Source organism: Copidosoma floridanum, unplaced genomic scaffold (genome assembly GCF_036245765.1).
Source record: "Copidosoma floridanum isolate Cflo_tuat_1 unplaced genomic scaffold, Cflo_Japanese_pri ptg000001l, whole genome shotgun sequence".
In the NCBI taxonomy this organism is placed as follows: Eukaryota; Metazoa; Arthropoda; class Insecta; order Hymenoptera; family Encyrtidae; genus Copidosoma; species Copidosoma floridanum.
Genome location: NW_028321878.1, coordinates 3,319,537 through 3,337,896, shown reverse-complemented (window position 1 = coordinate 3,337,896; position 18,360 = coordinate 3,319,537). Strand labels below are relative to the sequence as shown.

General features: G+C 50.0%; 1 protein-coding gene across 1 annotated transcript in view; it reads left to right on the top strand.

The window, feature by feature from the left end:
- The first annotated feature begins 4,086 nt into the window (after positions 1-4,086).
- The window catches only part of CAP (Cbl-associated protein), a 54,249-nt gene continuing 39,975 nt past the window's right edge, over positions 4,087-18,360 (top strand). Inside the window, exons 1-3 of the mRNA XM_089588792.1 lie at positions 4,087-4,762; positions 11,084-11,188; positions 11,993-15,115. Of these exons, the coding sequence (XP_089444918.1) occupies positions 4,087-4,762; positions 11,084-11,188; positions 11,993-15,115 (3,904 nt within the window). The remainder of the gene's footprint in view (positions 4,763-11,083; positions 11,189-11,992; positions 15,116-18,360) is intronic.

The following is an 18,360-nucleotide window of genomic DNA, read 5'->3' as shown; positions in this document are numbered from 1 at the left end:
ACGTTAGAGCAGGTGAGGGTTGGGGGGAGGTGGTTCGCGCCTCGTGGGGGTACGTGTGAGCTGGATATTGTGAAATTGACAGAAGGAAGAATACCATTGATCGCGCGTATTTTGAGTTTGCCGCGAGTGCTTGGCACGCCTTTTCATTGTTGTTTCGAAAGGGAATAGGGAGGGTGTTTACACGTGCTTCATGCAAATCAACGAAACGTTAACATAAAATTACACCTCGTGAATAAGCAGTACCGCCAACTCCCTCCAAACGGGTGCTGTACAATATATATTACTTGTATTGAAGCACTTTACCGTCAGGCGACGTACATTTCGATCCAATGGAAAATTGGCGATAATCTGTATTTTCGACCAGCCTTACAAAAAGTCAACGATCCGATTTCTAAATTGACTGCCTAAAAAATAAAAAAATAAAAACTGTCCGTGAATACCGTGTGCTTGAAATGAAAGAAAAAAATGAAATGCAGCATCAGCAGCCGGTTTTTGTAGGGGGACGTGTAAAGCTCCGTTATTCGAGAACGGATGGATGATAAACAGGTCGAATCTTTGTTTTCAGGTGAACCCGGGAAGCAAGGCTGCCCAGCAGGGGGTGCGCGAGGGCGACCTCATTAGCAGCATCAACGGCAAGAGCACGCGCGAGCTGACCAACATCGAGGCCCACGGGCTTCTCCGCAACGCCGGCGACCAGCTCAAGTTGGGCCTCAACCAGTAAGTCTCGATAACCAACACCGGAGAAAAATGTATGATATTATGATGATGAAAAAGTGCGCTTGCGTCAAACGAAAAAAAAAAAAAAAAAAAAAAAAAAAAAAAAAAAAAAGTAAATAGATAAATTGAGAGCTCGCGAACCGCCATAATCGCTTCCCTTCCAAACGAAAGAGTCGACGCGGCAAAGCATATTAAAATTCAAGCCCGCCCGGGCACGGAGAGAGAGCGCGCGAGCTTCACCGTCGCGGCTTTGCCGTAATCCCCCGAATGAAATTTTAATTGAGCGCAAATCTTAAATGCATAAAGCGATTACCCATCCTTCGCTTGATGCTCTTACGCAACGTCTGTGTGTCACGCCTTCCAATTTAAAATTTCCCCCGGGCCACGGTGAAAAAAAAGCAGATCGATATACGCGAAAAGACTTGGAAAAAAAAAACAACCACGAGCCGGAGAGCAATTAGCAAAGCAAACGATACTTTGGAGGGGGGGGGGGATTGCAGTCCAATCCTCCGTTTCACGGGTGATAGCGTACAGTGTGGGAGAGGGTGTGTCTCTGCTCACTAGGTCCGATCAATCCCGTGTCGGTTTCATCTCTTGAAAGCTCGTGGCTAAACGCCGTACTTTTTTGTTTGGAGCTACGCTTCCCGTGGCTTGGGTTTTCTTTTTTATCTTTTTTATTTTTTTTCCATATGGGTTGGGACACGAGTGGTGAGTTAACAAAGCGGAAAATTCGACCCGCGCGTGCTCTCGATTCGCATTTTTTGATCGGCCGTATCGGGAGCGGAAGGTGTGTGTGTTATTCGTGCACTTTTGTGCGAGAAGCTTAATTAGACCCGATGAATAGAGCAGGGGTTTTTTTTTTGTCTTTCATTTGATGAATGGTTTTAGTATATAGTAACCAGGTCTTCCATGGGAATGATTCATGAAACCGAGCGCAGTTTTTTTTAATTACGAGTTCGTTAATTGGAGGATGATGTTTTTGTTTCCTTTGGTTTTTCAGAGAAAACGCTTCGCCAAAGAGAAGAATCTACAAGAGCAGCCTCCAGGAGAACACATCCATCGAAACAATCAAGAGTAAGGAAAAATTTTCTTTTGAAAAAAAAAAAAAAAAAAAAAAAAAAAAAGACATTACCATTTTCATAACACTATCATTTGTTTTTGAACAGAAATCACAACAAAAACGACAACAACGAATACGCACGTCACGGAAACGCGGAAAAACGGAAAGGGTGAGTGCAATGGCTTGTTCACAATATACGTTTATCCTTGAAGGCTAACCTACTCGACCTAAATATATTTAATTTAGTTTTTGCTTTGTTTTTGTCAATGCGCATGGATAGTATAGTATCACCAAGTTACGTGATCCAGCAACTATTGTCCCGAGCAACGCCTTGTTATTTACGTAAGCGTCTAATTTCTATGGACAGAGTAACGCAGAGAACAGCAGCTCAAAGTTGGAGCGAAAAGAAAAAAAAAATTTTTTTTCTTAGAAAATGACTCTTTGTTCTCTGTAATTACTTTTTAATTGGACGGAAAGACGAGAGCTGGAGCGAGTGGGTATATGCTCAAACTTCTCTAATGACGAGCAATTAAAATATCAAATGCCAAAGTGTCCCCCGATGACTGCGCGAAAAGCCGATCGATCCAAGTTCTCGCCCCGCGGAGCAAAAATTATACAAATCGGCTTTCGTCGCGACCGTCCCGGAAGAAAAAAAAAAAGACCAAATTAGCACGTTCGCGCTCTTGAATATCCCAAACGACGCTGGGCTGAAAAATTCAACACCCACCCCGGGAAAATTGCTCTCGTTCCTCGGTGCGTGTGAATTATACACAACAGCACGGAGTAAAGACGAAAAATCGCGCGCACCCTCGACTGCTCTTATTCTCCCTCTCGAGCGCTTCAATCTTTCAAAGAGAGCACCAACAACGGTACACAATAACAACGAACAGTAACACCAGGACCCGTCCAATCTTCCCAATGGTTAGCAGGCAAACTCCGACACAGTACACTAGTTTGACCCTGCATGCATAATTGAGCGCAGTTGTATGGTATGTGTAACGGAGGAGGAGCAATTGTTATTGTTTTTGCGTCGTCCATCGGTTATTACGCGCTGCCTCGGCGCGTACCGTCACGCTGCCGCGGATGTAAGTGCAATCGGGCGCGCTGTACCGTAAGTGATGGATCCGTACACTGCATAATTCATCATATAGGTGGTAGTAAGAAACGGGAGAGGTCTAATGGGCACGTGGAGGATCGCCTCGTGGTATTCGAATGGTCGCGCTGGCTGTTAAAGAAGGCACGGAATTCATGATAATATATCTTCCCGTGCACCAATCCTCGCATCGAACGGTCTCTCGGAGTATATACATCGGCTTCCGGCAAAAAGTCCCCTCGATTGCCCGTCTCTCCGTGGAACTTTTCAATCGAACCAAAGTGGCCCTTCCCTCGTCGCCCGAGTAAAAAAACAAAAAGTGTGGTGCTCACTCGTTCGCGATCTTCAGGTCAATTGTCGTCGTATAGTTGGGTGATGCCCACACCCGTAAACAAGCGTCCTTCCATCGGTCACATCTCGATACTTGCGTTACATACGAGTCATCAAGAGCCCGCGCTTGTTTCCCCCGAAAAAGGAGCGGCGCTTCGTCAGCGTCGTCAATTGCCACATAGTTCCAGTGCTCGGGTAATCGGCAAATTAAGACCGAGCGAAGGAAGGATAGCACACAAAAATTATAAACTCGAGGCCGAACAAGCGTCTTGGAAGGGGACCAAAAAAATATATATATATATAAAGTATACGCGTAGGAGTAGCGGAGAGGGTGGTGTATGTTGACGACCGTTGCTTTGTTCCCCTCGTTACTCTCGGCGTCACACCTGCAGTCCCGCGATCGTGTATGTGCATAGGCATTCGGAAGAGAACAACGCACGTGGAACCGTCTTCCCTCGAGTGCTCGGTTGACTTGGTTCGCCGAGGAGGAAGTCGCACCCTAACCACTTAACGAGCCCATCGCTCGCTTTTCTTCCTCCTCCTCCTCCTGGGCGCACGAGAGTGAGAGTCACCGGGAGGAGGGGGCACCCCGCTCTTTTCTTCCCATACGCGCAAGTACACCGATGAAAGCGCGGGGAGCCTTGGTAGCGCGCGTCGCCAAGGAGAGCCCCGATCAGTCGTTGCCGCGACACCTTTGCTCCTGCACTCCAACGCGTAGCTCCGCGACCCACGTGCCACGCGATGACCGACAAACTACAGACCACTCGAGCTTAGCTGCCGTTGTACTGTCCCGTTTGCTTGGATGCAAACGACCGACAGTATAATATACAGGGCTGTGCAAGTGCGCGAGTAACATTCGCCATAGGAGGGTCACGGGTACAGGAGGATGAAGTTTTTGTCGTGCTCGCGGTGCTTCTCCGACGAGCCGGGCAAGCCCCGGGAGGCGTCGACGAGTCCCCTCGTGGGCCCGACCAAGCGTGCGAGCCCGAAACTTGGCCAGTCCAGGTGGTACGTCCCGTGGAGGACACCCCGGAGTTGTCGACGAGTCGTCGAGCCGGCGGTCCAGCCGAGGCGTCGGCAGTCGCGCACCCAGCGCTTGATCCGCATGTACGAGGAGCGCGCCCTCGGGGAGCCGGTGCTCGAGCCACCGCCGAGTTTCGCGGGGGATCGGCCGAGCTTGGGAAGGGAGCTCGACTCGCTCGACTTTCGGCGCATGAACACCGTCGGCCTCGAGGAGCCAAAGTGCCGGAGGAACGAGGACGCGGGGAGGAGGGTGCGCTTCAGGGAGCCCGGAGGCGGCAGGGAGTTGCGGGTCGATTTGGCGGACGAGGCGAGGGTGGCTGGATTGGCGGAGGAGGGCCGGGTGCAGGAAGGCGGGACGGAAATCAAGCTGAGCGTCGAGCCGGGGACGAGGCTGGAGGACTTTTACGTCGAGCGGAGGACGACTTTTCTGGCCGACCGGACGATCGAGGACAGGGCCCTGGTCGTGAAAATCGGTAAAGAGCACCGGTACCGCTGCCGCGGCGACAGGGAGATCGTCTTTAGCGACTTTGGCAAGATGAGTTTGTAGGATGACGATGGACCTTTTTTTTTTTTTTTTCTTGGGGAGTTGTCTTTTTTTTTTTTTTTTTTCGTTTTCGTTTGTCCGTGCTTTGAATTGTACGTGAAAATCTAAAATTACTGTACACACGAGAAACATACAATAAAGGGATTATTGAAAATTTACACGATTACTTGGTCGTCCAATGATTTTCAATTCATGGCAGCATACGCATCAATCATCAACTAACAAAGTCATCCACCAGCTCATGTTGGCCCACGCATTTGTAGTGATTTTTTTGTAATAGTTGTGCACAAACAACAATTTAAAAAAAAAAAAAAACAGGAATAATCGAAAGGACGTGCTCTGATTATCGCAATTGCACAAAACGGTGGAAGCTCGTGTACCTACTTCATGCACGCATGATCGGCCGGAACAGAGTGCGTTAACGCGTGAACACGCTCGATACGCTTGACGGCTCGCGTTGTCTCCTCTGGTGGCAGTGCTATGTGTACCCCACCAGCCTCCGGAAGCAGAGTCCCTCCTTTTTTTCTTTCTTTCTTTACCATACGCAGAACTGCGCGTCGCTTTGCCCATCCCGATAAGCTCTCCTGGGGTTCTCTGTACGTGCGACAGTACAGGGTCGTAAATCTGTCCTTCTTGCCCCCCTCCCCTCTCCCTTTTTTTTGGTGAACAAGTAGCATCGGGATGGATTTTTTTTTTAATAAAAGGGGGAGGATCACACGATAGCCTCCCTTTCATTTTTACGCGCAACATCGTTCGAGCATAAAGTACGAAACGAGCGGTACAAGAGAAGGAAAGTATGAAAAAAAAAAAAAAAAAAAAAAAAAAAAAAAAAAGGATACAGTCGTGCAATAAAGCTCGCAATGAAAAATTCAGAGTCGGACTCTGCGGGCGCGGCACCTGGGCCGCAATGAAAACTCCCCCTACTATCCATACACTGCTCGGTGGCTCTTACTTTTTTTTTCCCTCCGCGTGCTCTCGTCCTCTCGCATTCACAGCTCCGTCCCAACCCGCCGAAAGCTCGATACAGCACGTCCAGTTTTTCCGAACCACCGCGAATATGCCCCCCCTCCCCCCATCCTGTATTATACAAGCCGCTCTGTCGTACGGTTGGCCATAAGCCGGAGGAGTGCACGTATATACAATATATGCACGAAGGTCGCGTGGAGTCGTTAGAGATAAGCCGTGGGTGGGCGCGTACCTGCAACGGAGACCTGTATACGGATCAGGATGGAGGGGGGGGGAGCCGTATAGCCTCTGGACCGCAAACGTCATCTGGAGGGTGGGATCGATCCGACGACACAATAACGCGTCGGCTGTACTCAATGGGCCGAGTCCGACGGAATGATATCATCGATTTTCAGCGTAACAACAGCCGGCTTCTTCCTATACATGTCGGGGCTTTTTTTCCCGAGTGCTGCTTGTTTTTGCTCTCTGCTGTTTTCTTTTTTTTTGGTTTTTTTTCCAGGGGACATCGCGGTGTACCGGTTTTTGCGTGACACGGAATCGGTAACTGCAGCGTGGGAATTTTCTTGCGTTTTATTACAAAAAAAAAAAAAAAAAAAAAAAAAAAAAAAAAGTTGATTTACGACGAGGCTCTCTCATGCTCGCTCCGATGGGTGGTGAAAATGATAAACGCAGCCGCGTTTTTACGAATCCATACATAAAGTGCTACTCGGCGAACGAAATCCCGTGTCCCTGTTTGTTTTATTCTTCACGTATATTTTACGAGTAATTCACGAGGGCATCGATACTTTTTATTAAACCCTAATCATGCCCAACATTTTGTACCGTCACCGAACAACGAAAAAACAAAAAAAAAGAAAAAAAAACACCTTTTAGTACTTTTAATTTCGACAAACAGATTCGATCGCTATGCCACACCTATCCGTGCGGTGGTATCGTAGCTTCTGTGATGGCCTAGAAACGTCGTACCCACACGTACTTATGCAGCGCACAGTAGCCGGCTGCCAATCTGTACAAGCACGAAGAGGCGCGCTGCAACGTACATCTCTCGTTTGTATGTGTGTAGGGGCGCGGTGTCACGGGCCAGTAGGGCCGGGCCCATCGCGTACGTCCCTTTCTTTCGGGCTTCTTTTTATATCATCGTTGGCATTGTCGGGCAGTCGGGGAACGCTGCGATGTCGCATGCGGATGTAGGCAACGGCTCGGCGTTATTTTTGGTCGAGGGAGGCGTCGCCGTGGCTATCGGTTTCGCGCCGATTGGGTATTCGATTGCGTCACCGCTGACCCTTTGCTTGCCACGCTTGTGGCGATTTTTACCACTGCATGCGCTCAAACACTCGTGTTTACAATACACGTGTGTAAATACATATTTTGCTCATCGAGCGAAACGATTGAATAACACGTTACGTGTTTGTTGTTTTGCCGATCTGTTGAATGTGTAAAAAAAAAGGTACGTCAATAAGTAATGGTGTTTGGATAGTCTCACGGAGATGACCGACCAATGGAACGTATAGTAGCAAGCAAATCGACGAGGAGCAATAAACCGCGGCGCGATAAATCGTGCGTCGTGTCGAGGAGCGCGATTCATTTTAAAGCGACAATAGCCCCGCGGGAGAAAAAGCAGCTCGAGGGAAAAGAGCATCAGAGACGGTAACACAGTGCAGCGCCAGGAACTCCAATTAACGAGAGCAGAGGCAAATCGGGGCGAGCGGCAGAGGCGACAGCGGCAGCGAGGCAATAATAACGCGATCCGTACAGGGTGGCTCTTTTGCCGCGGTTCTCGGATAAATCGATACCCTATACAGGCCTCTCCTCCCCCTCCCTCGTATGGATATTTATATGCCCTTAGAGAGCCACCCCGGTGTACCATGTTTTTTCTTTTTTTTCCTCCAACACAGCAAGGGGTACACGGCACACACTACACCGCCGTTTGTTTGCGTGTAATACACACAGGCCACGTGCTCTGGCGCGAAAAGCTCGACACCCTCTCGAGAGGCGCAACCTAATTAGTTAGAGAGTCACTCACCCCGTGCGCGCGTGTGTACGCCTTCAGGGGAGAGTATCTTTCTTTCTTGTCTATAGTTTCTAGCTCAGCTGTGCGCAAGTGTGTGTGTGTGTGTTTATACAAAAAAGAGGCAACTCGCAGGGGTTGACGAACGACTGCTGACGCTCCGGCTAATTGCTAAATTACACGAAGCCTGCGGCTCTATTACCCCTCCTCTCCTGTTTTTTTTTTGTTTTTTTTGTTTTTTTTTCCTTCATCCCTTCGCCGATGCTTGCCTTTTTCAGGTATACACCTGCGTGCCAACAACACCAGCAGCGGTAACGTCAGCCAAGACGATTTTTTAATGGACTATACTGTCGGAAAGTTGAATTTGCTCTCACCCCCGACGACTCTCCCTTTCTTACTCCGAAGTTTTGCGAAAGTTCTCGGTAAATATTGGACGTTTATCCGGGGTCGTTGCGGCGCATCTGCAAGCAAAATGGCTCTATCGACACGTTCGTCGATAATTTCGAGTTTGCAACTCGGCGTGCACATAACATAATACGGGTTTTCAGGAAAGCCGTGGGTATGGGTGTACATAATCGATCGCGAGGCGTAGGCGCACCGTTTTAACCCCCACCCCGAACTTTCCAACGGATTATCGTTATACAGAATCTACAGAGTATATACTAATCGAAATGACATGGCTGCGATGATGCGACAACGAAGGTCGTGGATGTTTCGGCGCATTGCGCTCCTCGTGTTAGCTATAACCCGGCCGTCAATCACGCACAAAATACACCAACAACGGCATTTAGCCTTCCTTCAATTGCCAGGATTCAATTATCCAATCATCCTTGCCAGCCGTCACCCGTCATTCCACCTGATAGATATCCATGTATACACATGCATGTATCATATTCACCCAGACTTTGTGTCAACAGCATACAGGTATAACATTATACGTATGCTGCACCAATAGTATAATAGTGCATAGATATACATGATGTGTAGGTAGGGCCGTGCACACCTGGGCCGGGCGTGTTTCCAATTGGGTGGGGTCACCCACGCGCGCACACCAATATGCAGTGTACTCCGACCGAACGAGCATTCTCGTCATTGTCTGGCAGCTCGGAAGGAAGTTCGTCCCCTCGGAAGTGGCACTGCGCTGTATACCTATACATGTGTACCTACGCCGGGGACCCTCTTTGAGCTACTCTCCGATGCGGATTTCAGTACATACGCGCACGCCCGATTCGAATAGTCGCGGCAAGTCTCCCTCTGTGCCTATGTACTTTGAGAGGTACAGTGCGGCGCGTTCCGCGTGTATCTACCTTTCGAGGGGGTTTCGCTTTGTGCAAGTGTAATCGAGGATTGGGGGCACTTTGCTCCGCGTGCACCCTTTCAGGGGTGACTCTTGCCTTGGGAAAGAGACGCGACTGCATGGCTGTCAAAGTTTTAGATTTTTTTTTTTTTTTTTTTCCCGCCACTCGTCGTTTACTCACCCTCTCTGCGAAGAAAGGTGTACAAGTGGGATCCTTAAAACTGTGAGTAAAGTTTTTTTTTCTTCTTCTATACCTGTATCAAGATTCATTCAAAACCATAAAATAGACTGATTAATTCTTCCATAAGTATAATATATTTAACTAAGTAACTGTATGTATTATTTTTATACGCGCGTATATACCGATCTGCGATCGCTGGTATATTCGTTTAACTTTTTATACTTACGGATCCTTCACGGCAAAACTATAGACTGATTCTTTTTTTTCTAAGTACGAGTTTTCAAAATGACCATTGTTTTTACACGCATATATATATATATATATATATATACCGATCTGCGATCGCACATATAGTCGCAGTACCGATGTGTATGTATGCACGCGTATAAAGAAAGACGAGCCCTGGCTCGGTTTCAAATCAAACATAATCGTCGTCATCAACGTTCTCGCACACACACGCCCGAGCGCGCAATTTACAAGCCAACGAGCGCTTACATATATAAGTACATGTTTTTTTTTTATATTATAGTGCTCTACCTCCGGCTCCTTTTTAATAAGGGCACTACTGTGGGCACTTAGCACTTGGGAAAGGAACAAGGAAAGGGATGGGAGGCCTCCCGTTACAGGAGGGGGGTGTAGGGGGAAAGTAGGCAATTTTGCTGCGAGGAGGTCGCCTAAACTATCCTCCAGGAGCATTGCGTAGTGAAAAAACACATGTGAAAATACACAGAGGTACTTGCCTGAAAAAGTCGCACTGCATGGCCGGGAATCGAACCACGGTTTCCCGCGTGTCAATCCACGACCGCGCGCTCGGCCATATATATATATATATATATATATATATATATATATATATATATATATATATATATATGTATGTATGTATATATATGTAATACCCACCCAAGCGGCGTTCACGCCTCAGCTCCCCGGAATCACGTGTGCACAACCTTCACAATCGCAAGCCCACTCCCTCTGCCATTCTTCTCTCTTATACGCACACATTTTTACCAAACTGCTCCCATTATATATACATCCCGATCCAATTGAAATGAAAATAAAATAAATCAAAGCAACGACGCTCACACGCAAATCCACAAAAGTGGGGGGGGGGCATATCGATGCAGCTCAGCAGCAACAGTGTGATGTGTCACAAAGTTCCCCCGCCCAACCCTCGTGTGTGTGTACACGTCATTTGCCTTCCCCCCCCCCGACATCGCTATACCCTCTCCTGCAGACTTTTGGCCGTCCACGGCAGTGGCCATCCGCGGCTCTCCCTCGGCGCACTCTTTGATCATCCCGTGTTTACTCTACTTTGGCTTTACGCTCACGCGCGAGCTTGCGATTGGTGATACATACGTAAATCGAATGTTGTCGATGCTGCACCCAATTGATGTATGTACCTTCTTTTTTTTTTTAAATTATCGGTTAAGCATAAATTATTCAATGTACAGTTCGGTCGATTTGTTTGTTTTGGGGAAGATCCGCGCAGAAAGGAAAAGTGTCTTTTTCACGTGCCACCGCGGCCCATGCAATTACAACCGGCGGGTATATATACCTATATACTTGTACCGCGCTAACGAGAAACGAGAGGTTCATTACATTTTTCGCCGGAGCGGTAATCGCGCCGCTTATTATTTCCGCGCGTAATGAATTATTCAGCCTCGTCTCTCTACGTTACGCGGCGAAGAAAGTCCGCTCGGCTATTTTTAATTTTAATGTATGTATATATATTATATACTTTCACTCAGACGCGGACTGAGATATTATACTCGGAAATGTATTTTGATGAGACGGTGCCTCTGTGGCAGTTGAGAGGACGAATTGTTTGTTTTAATACATATACTTCTTTTCCTTTTTGCAGATGACACGAAAAACGGGGCAAACTACGAGAATCAGAACGGCGGCGTGAAATCGGAATCCAGCAATCGGAACAAACAGCAGCAGCAGAACGACGGCAGCGATAAAAGTGAGTACACTTTTATTTTTCTCTCCTACTTTTTTTTTTTTTCTTTGTTTTTCCACAATCGCAAAGAGTATCGCTTCTGTCTGGTACTACAGCTGGGATAGTGCTAAAAAAAAAAATAATAAAATAAAAAACGTCCCCGCAGCATGGCTTGTCGCATGAAAACCAACGCCGAAGCTTCTCCCTCCTGCATACACTCGAGTAGTGAGCTTTCGTCATATATATACTTTCCGCCGTTTTTCTCGCGCATTTGACTTGTACGTATATATTGGTCGGAGGGAGGCGATTTTAAAAGACAAGCTGTTGTAACGGAAAACGTACACGCGTCGAAGCTCCGGGAAAGGTATAGGACACAGAGAGCCGACAGAGATGGACGGTATAAATATACCTCGGTGCAAATCAAAATCACCCGTTTGCTCTTTGATCCTCTCCTTTTCTCGTACTCGGCGCGTGCGTATATACACTAATACACGTTAGCTTCAAAGGAGGGAAATACCCAAGACGAGTTCCCTCTTTCTGCGTCGCTGTTGTTACTTTTGTTCATCCCTATCTGTACGAACTCATGTATATACTCTCAGAAGGCGCCACTGACACGTGTCCTCAATATTGAGCATCGAATTTCCATACTTCCCCTCATTGATTGGAGTGAATAACAAATTGAATCCCCCGCCTGCTCGTGTGCGTTTTGTTCGTTGGTAATTCCCCCAGAGTGCGGCAATAACCAAAATTTCGAGTTGCGCTTTGAGCATAACCGAACCCACCGACAGAAACAAAAGTACAACTGGACGATAAAATATTGAACCGAAGAGCTCGAGAGCAGCTGCCTCGTGATAAGGATGCCCTGCGGATCGCGAACCCGGAAAAACCGGCGCAACCGGCAGCAGCGCAAAAAACCAGCCCCAGTGAAAAATGGCCCCTCAGTCATCGAGGCCCGCGCCGAGAACAAGACCGACGCCACGGCGGCCAAACCGATCCCACGGCCCGGTAAAATCGACAAGCGCGTACTAAACACCGGCACCCAGATCTGCGAGATAACGACGATAAGACACGCGACGCCCCTAGAGGCGCGGATCGGCCACATGGCTGGGGTCGGTATAGTCGAGTCGAGCCTCGGCTCGTCGACCGTCACAATAACCGAGCCCCTCGAGCCCATGGGTCCGCTCCCCCGGGAGCTCGCGACAAAGGTCCAGAGCCTCCCCGGTGGTGGCGCCACTTGCACGGCCTTGGCCATACCCGCGAAGCGCTTCAGTTTCCTCGAGATCTGCGAGGTCACGGACAGCGACGCGGAGGTCGGCCGGAAGCCCCGGCAGCAGGGGATCATAATCGAGGCCGAGTCAGACGAGGAGGGGGCGCCGGAGACGAAGCCGATGTCACGGGAGGTGGAGGACCACCTGCGCAGCTTCATCGAGGGTCTGAGGCTGCCAAGTTCACCGACCGATCGAAAAACAGCCGAGCCGCCAAGTGGGAGGGGGAACGCGGCTGTCGGGGAGACGACTGCACTTGGCTGCAGTGCCACCTTGGCGTACAACCAGTTGCAAATGAATCAAGAGCCGAGCAACAGCAACACCAGGTGTCTCGACATCATCGAGGAGGAAGAAGTGGTGGACTGTAACAACGAGGAGGAGGAGGAGGAAAAGCCACCGCGGGAGCACATACGTGACTTTATCAATGAGGAGATCGGCAAGTACAGGAGAGAACCGAGAATGGAGGAGGAGGAGGAGGAGAGCCGCGACGAAACGAGGGTAGAGGAGGACGCGTACGCCGAGTGCAAGAACGTCGAGACGTTCATGAACCTCGTGAAGAGCCTCAAGGAGAGCGTGATCAAGGACTTTGAGCGAGTTGACGAGCCAACAAAGCCCGAGGAGAAAGAAGGCGTTGGTCCGACAACTCCCGTGGACGGAGTGGACGAGGGTGCAACGGAACTGCTGCCACCCGTAACTGAAGGTGTCGCCGAGCAAGTTGCTACCGGGGAGGATGAGCAAATCGACGAAGAAGCTCCGCTGTCGGAAAACTTTCCACTCGAGGCGTTGGCTGGGGGCACCGGGAGCGCAAACACCGAGAGAAAGGAAGAAGAGGCCGGCGACACGGAGGACAATGTCAACTCGATGCCGGACGGGGAGTCTGACCCGCCGAACGAGAGCTGCACCTCGGAACGGAGGATCGAGGCGCCTTCACCTCCGATGAGGTCAGTGAGCTTGGCGCCCTCGCTGGGCGTCCACCCCGTGATCGAGCGCATCATCCTCGTGGAGCGCCTCTTGCCCGCGATGCCGCCTCCTCCGGTTCGCCGTGGGAGGCTGTTTCGCGGCTACGACTCTCGCCCACTACCCCGAAACCAACACTGGCCCTCCGACGAGGACGACTTTGTGCGCTCCCTGTTGGTGCTCCTGGGGCGTCGTGACCTCGCGCCTCCACCTCCTCCCGCGTCCGAGGGGGACCAAGAGCTCGGCAAAGTTGGCAATAGCGGGCCGGTGGTGGGCCTTGAAGCGGCGAGCGTCGACCAGAGTCAGGTGGGGTGCGGGGAAGCCCAACTGCCACCTGGACCCGAGCCAGACGACGGGCACCTCTACTACGTGCCGGCTAATATTAGACCCGACGCGCCGTCGGCCAAGTTCACCGGCACCGATATCCCGGATGCTACGCCGAAGGACCCGTCCGTTGAACGGACACTCTCTGTCTTGTCACCGCCCGTCGAAGGCAGTGGTAAAAGTGCCAATGGCTGGACGGGCGTGCCGACGCGGGACAACCCGCGGCTGCTCGTGTGCTTCTCCCCGGCCCAGCAAGAGGCCCCCGTCCGAGCCACGGCCGACAATCTGCTGGACCTGCACAGGAAATTCGTGGATCGACACGGCTACCACCTGAGCCACCCGAAGCCAGTATCGCCCCCCAAGTACCTCGTGGACGTGGTGGGGGCGAGCAGCGGCTCGAAGCGCCTCCTGAGCATCGTCAGCAGGGAGAACCGCGTGGCGGCCGAAAGACAAAGGCGGGGCACGTTATTAATAGACGCCGATAACGGGCAGAGCCGCCTCTGCAACGGGACGCCCACCACCGGCACTAGCGGCGCTCGTAGGGATCCGGTGTCTTTGGCCGGTGGGTGTTTACGCGCGGTTATCAGCGACAGTGCGCCGGACGGGTGCCGGAGACGCGTGAACCCAGCGCTGATAATCGGCGAGAGGCCCGAGGTGCCGGCAAAGGCCAAGAGGCGCGTGACCGTGGACAGGGAGTGCATCGACACGCGGAGCATCTTCGACCAGGGCCCCGCAAAACAACAACAGCGGGACAAACCCGAGTCGTCCAGGGAGTACTTTGACCGGCAGCTGAGGCACATCGAGCACCTACAGAGCCAACTGAAGAACGGCATCCGGGAGGTGGGCGCGATGAGGGAGGCCGAGAGCGAGTCCAAGCTCAAAGCTTTCTTCAGGTACCTGCACGACGAGCCCGCCAACGAAGAAGAAGAAAAAGAAGAAGAAAAAGGTGTCCGGGTGCCGGAAAAACCGGCCACCCCGCCACCGGAGAGCAGGGAGAGGCAAGTGGGGCCACTCGGGCTGGGCGAGGCCCTTCGCCAGCAGATGTACGAGGAGTACGTGCACAAGGTGCTCGAGCGCGAGGAGCGCAAGCAGCACAGGGTCATCAAGATAAGCTCGTGCGCGGACCTCGAGGGGCAGGTGGGGCCGAGGAGGAGGGGCAGGCAACGCGACGAGGACATGAACAAGGTCGAGCAGGAGTTTATCGCGAGGGCGAGGAGCCGGCTGAGCAGGCAAGGCGTCAGGCTCGACGACAGCGAGACCGAGGGGGGTGCGAGCACGGAGCCACCTATCCCTGGCGATGCCAAGTTGATCGTCGGTGGCGAGGAGGTGAGGGACGCGAGACGCCTGCCCAAACACCTGCAAGAGTTCCTCGAGCTATCGACCAAAAAGGAGAAGGAAGACGCGGGTGAGCTTGTTGGCAAGCGCGGGTGTGTGTGTGTGTGTTGTATTAATAGATTTGGCTTTTCCCCGCGGGCTTGTCGCTTGAATATCTTGGCAATCATCGATTAACTCGGATATCGTTACCGCGCGCGCGTGTGTGCTCGTTGAGTGATATCGCTCGCCTCGATGGTATGTATGTATACCGTACCGCCTGTGGCTGATGTTTATACATACACGTAGTATACATGTGCACCTACGTGACAACAGCTACTCGACAACGATCCATTACGTGCGTATGTGTGTGTTTGTGTGCGTTAGTTTACAGCCAACTGTCGCTAACATATGCATATTATATTGTGTACTTAGCTTACTGATATCCTATACGCATTGTTGTGACACATACTTGAGTGTACGTGGGCATCGCTCTGATAATTAACACACGTGCGTTTAACGATTAGTTTTTACTCACCGAGTGGATCTGTTTTTTTTTTTTTTTTTTTTTTTTTTTCTTCGTTCGAGGGGGTGTCTTTTGTGAGAAATTTTGAACCTCTTGTGTTACCTTTTGTAAGCAACTTTATGTGACTGGAATCATTTTATTTGGAGAAATTAATTTATCATACCCCTTGAATGACTATTTTGCGAGAGGTGATAATTACGTGGATTACACCTATCAACGGTTACATGTGTCATTTCGAAATTTTTACGATACCTTGTGACAAGTGATACTCGAGAATTTTCAACAATCCTGTGGTTCTCAATTATTGTTTTCGAGACACACCCACCCAAATTTTTGGTTGCGCGTACACCAGTAGAAACAATACTTGATTTTTCAAGGCAAAGCGAGTATGATTTCCGTATCCGAAGCACGCCGTCATCGGGGACAAATCCTTTGAGTCTGCGAATTGTCAAAAGCCGTGTTAATTAAAGCTCCAAGGGAGCGAACAAATGCATGTATATATATACTTATATACCACTTGAAGGCACTGCTAAAGCGTCTCTCGTCGCAAGAAGCAAGAACACAACAAATCAAGGCGAGCACGGTGGGGAGCATTGTACTTCTTACGACCCGACTCCCATCCTCCCGCACCCCTTTGCATATGTATATATATATCCACCAACGTCTCACGGCTTATTTCGAGGCTCCATGTATTCGATTGTGCGGCGCGGGCGGTAGGGATGGAAAGCGCCTCTTGCGCAACAAAGACAAAAGCCCGTTTCTCGGAGGCAACTATACGCCTTATGGTTTCCTCTGAAAAAAAAAAACAAGAAAAAAAAACTGAATCAAAATAATTTAAGCGCATGAACGCGGGAGAAGGCAATTTCCAAAGTAGCTGGAGGGGCTTTGCTTGCCGGTGGGATGAAAAAAAAACTGCGCCGTTCGCAGCCCGAGACTATATTTATGTACAGGGGCAGGAGGGGGTGTGCATCTCTCTCTCGTGCCAAGAGGAAAAATGTAATATAGGCCAGCGCGCGTATACTTATATCCCCGAGATTTTACGGCTCCGCGCTACCGGCTCCCTTTCGGCTATTTTCGAACGTTGCGAAACCAAAAGCCGAACACACATATGTATATTATCATACGCATCGCCTAAAATGCAGGTACAACGTATACCCATGGAGGAAGTTTTGGGGGGGTTAGCCTTAATGGAGACACCCAAAGAGAGAGAGAGAGAGAGAGAGTCCAGCGCTCGATTAACGCGAGATATTGGATATCCGTCTGGAGTGTAGTGTTCCGTCCACGGATTTTGACGGGTTCGTATATTATATACGCGTGTACGCGCGAGGGCGTGTAATAATAACAATGGGCTCTCTGGGGCTATAGCTATTGTTATGTCCGGCGTGATTGCCTTTCGCAAGTTTTAATGTATCTGAAATCACGGTGATTCAACCGTACGTACCAACTAACAATCATTTCATTTGCTAATGTGTAATCGAGTCAATGTGTATAAAATTGTAGGCTATTTCATGGTAAAATCATCGTTTCGCGCTTGTGTCGTTGTATCGTCCTCGGAGCGAAAAACACACCCGCGTTTCCCCGGGTAATTATGACAAAATATAACGAGCGAGAAAAGAAAATTTGCCCTCGTTTACTCCTAACGACGACAACAACTCGTTATCTCGACAACGACTTTTTTTTGTTTTTTTTGGTTAAAACACAATCTCTGGGGGGGCAAAGAAATGGCTTATAATGTACCATCCCAGCAAATCTTTCTTTCATATACATGTTGTGCCGTCCGAGTCTTGTTTGTTGTACACATGCAACCTATATATAGTACACCCATGTCCAGAGGTGGAACCGTGGCGATATGACGATTGTTAACTGCAAACGGTACGTACTAATTCTAGCTGCGGGTAATTTGCCGAGTAAGGAGGCGGATCTCAAGGCTGGGACCGGCACGGATTTGCTGCACGAGATTGACGGCGCTCTGAGCCTCGGCCGGGGATTTTTGCTAGCCGGCAGAGAAGAAAGAGGAGGTTTGTGTTTGCTCTGCGTGTGTGTGTGTGTATACATACCTAGCCCGTGCGAACACGCGTTATACGCCAGCCTCCCTCGCTTGTTATCTCTGTGTGTGTGTAACGGCGACCCACTTCCAGCGCCGGCGTTTTCGCACAAAAGAAGCTCGGGATGGCTAAACGGGGGAGGGGGGGTTGGAGTTTGAAAAAGAGGAAAAAACGGAGCGAGCAGACCGATGTAAAAAATGTAACGATAAGCGACGACGACGACAAAGGCCGCTTTTTTTCAACCCGAGACGCATAGGTTGGTACGTACGCGTCCGGCGTCTCTATTTGCGGGATGAAAAGGACGGTAGCTGCCGTACACGCGTTTGCCAACATTCAACGTCGGGGCGTTTATTGTAACGTAGCATCATACGTAATTGAGAGTGCCCCTCTTTTAACCAAACTTATCGGAAAACTCATCCCTATACACAGCACGTACACGTACAGTGCCTGTATTGTACAAGGAAACGGGAGACAAAAAAAAAGTGGCGTAATTGCCCCATGGGGAGCCACTTGATAACGCGGCACACGTATACACGCCGAAGCAGCCCGAGAGACTCTCGCTATCTCTCGCCTCGTATGCACGCAAACAACCAACTGTATCGTGCCCACCGTCGTGCCATGGCTCGTTTATGACACCACGCGTATACGTGTCGCTTCCGTGCACTCGCGGTTTAGGGGGTGGGGGGGGGGGAGAAAAAACACGGAGGTGATGCTTCCGTAGGGGTGCAGGTGAGCGATAATTAGATTTTGGAAAATTCAATTGTTTTT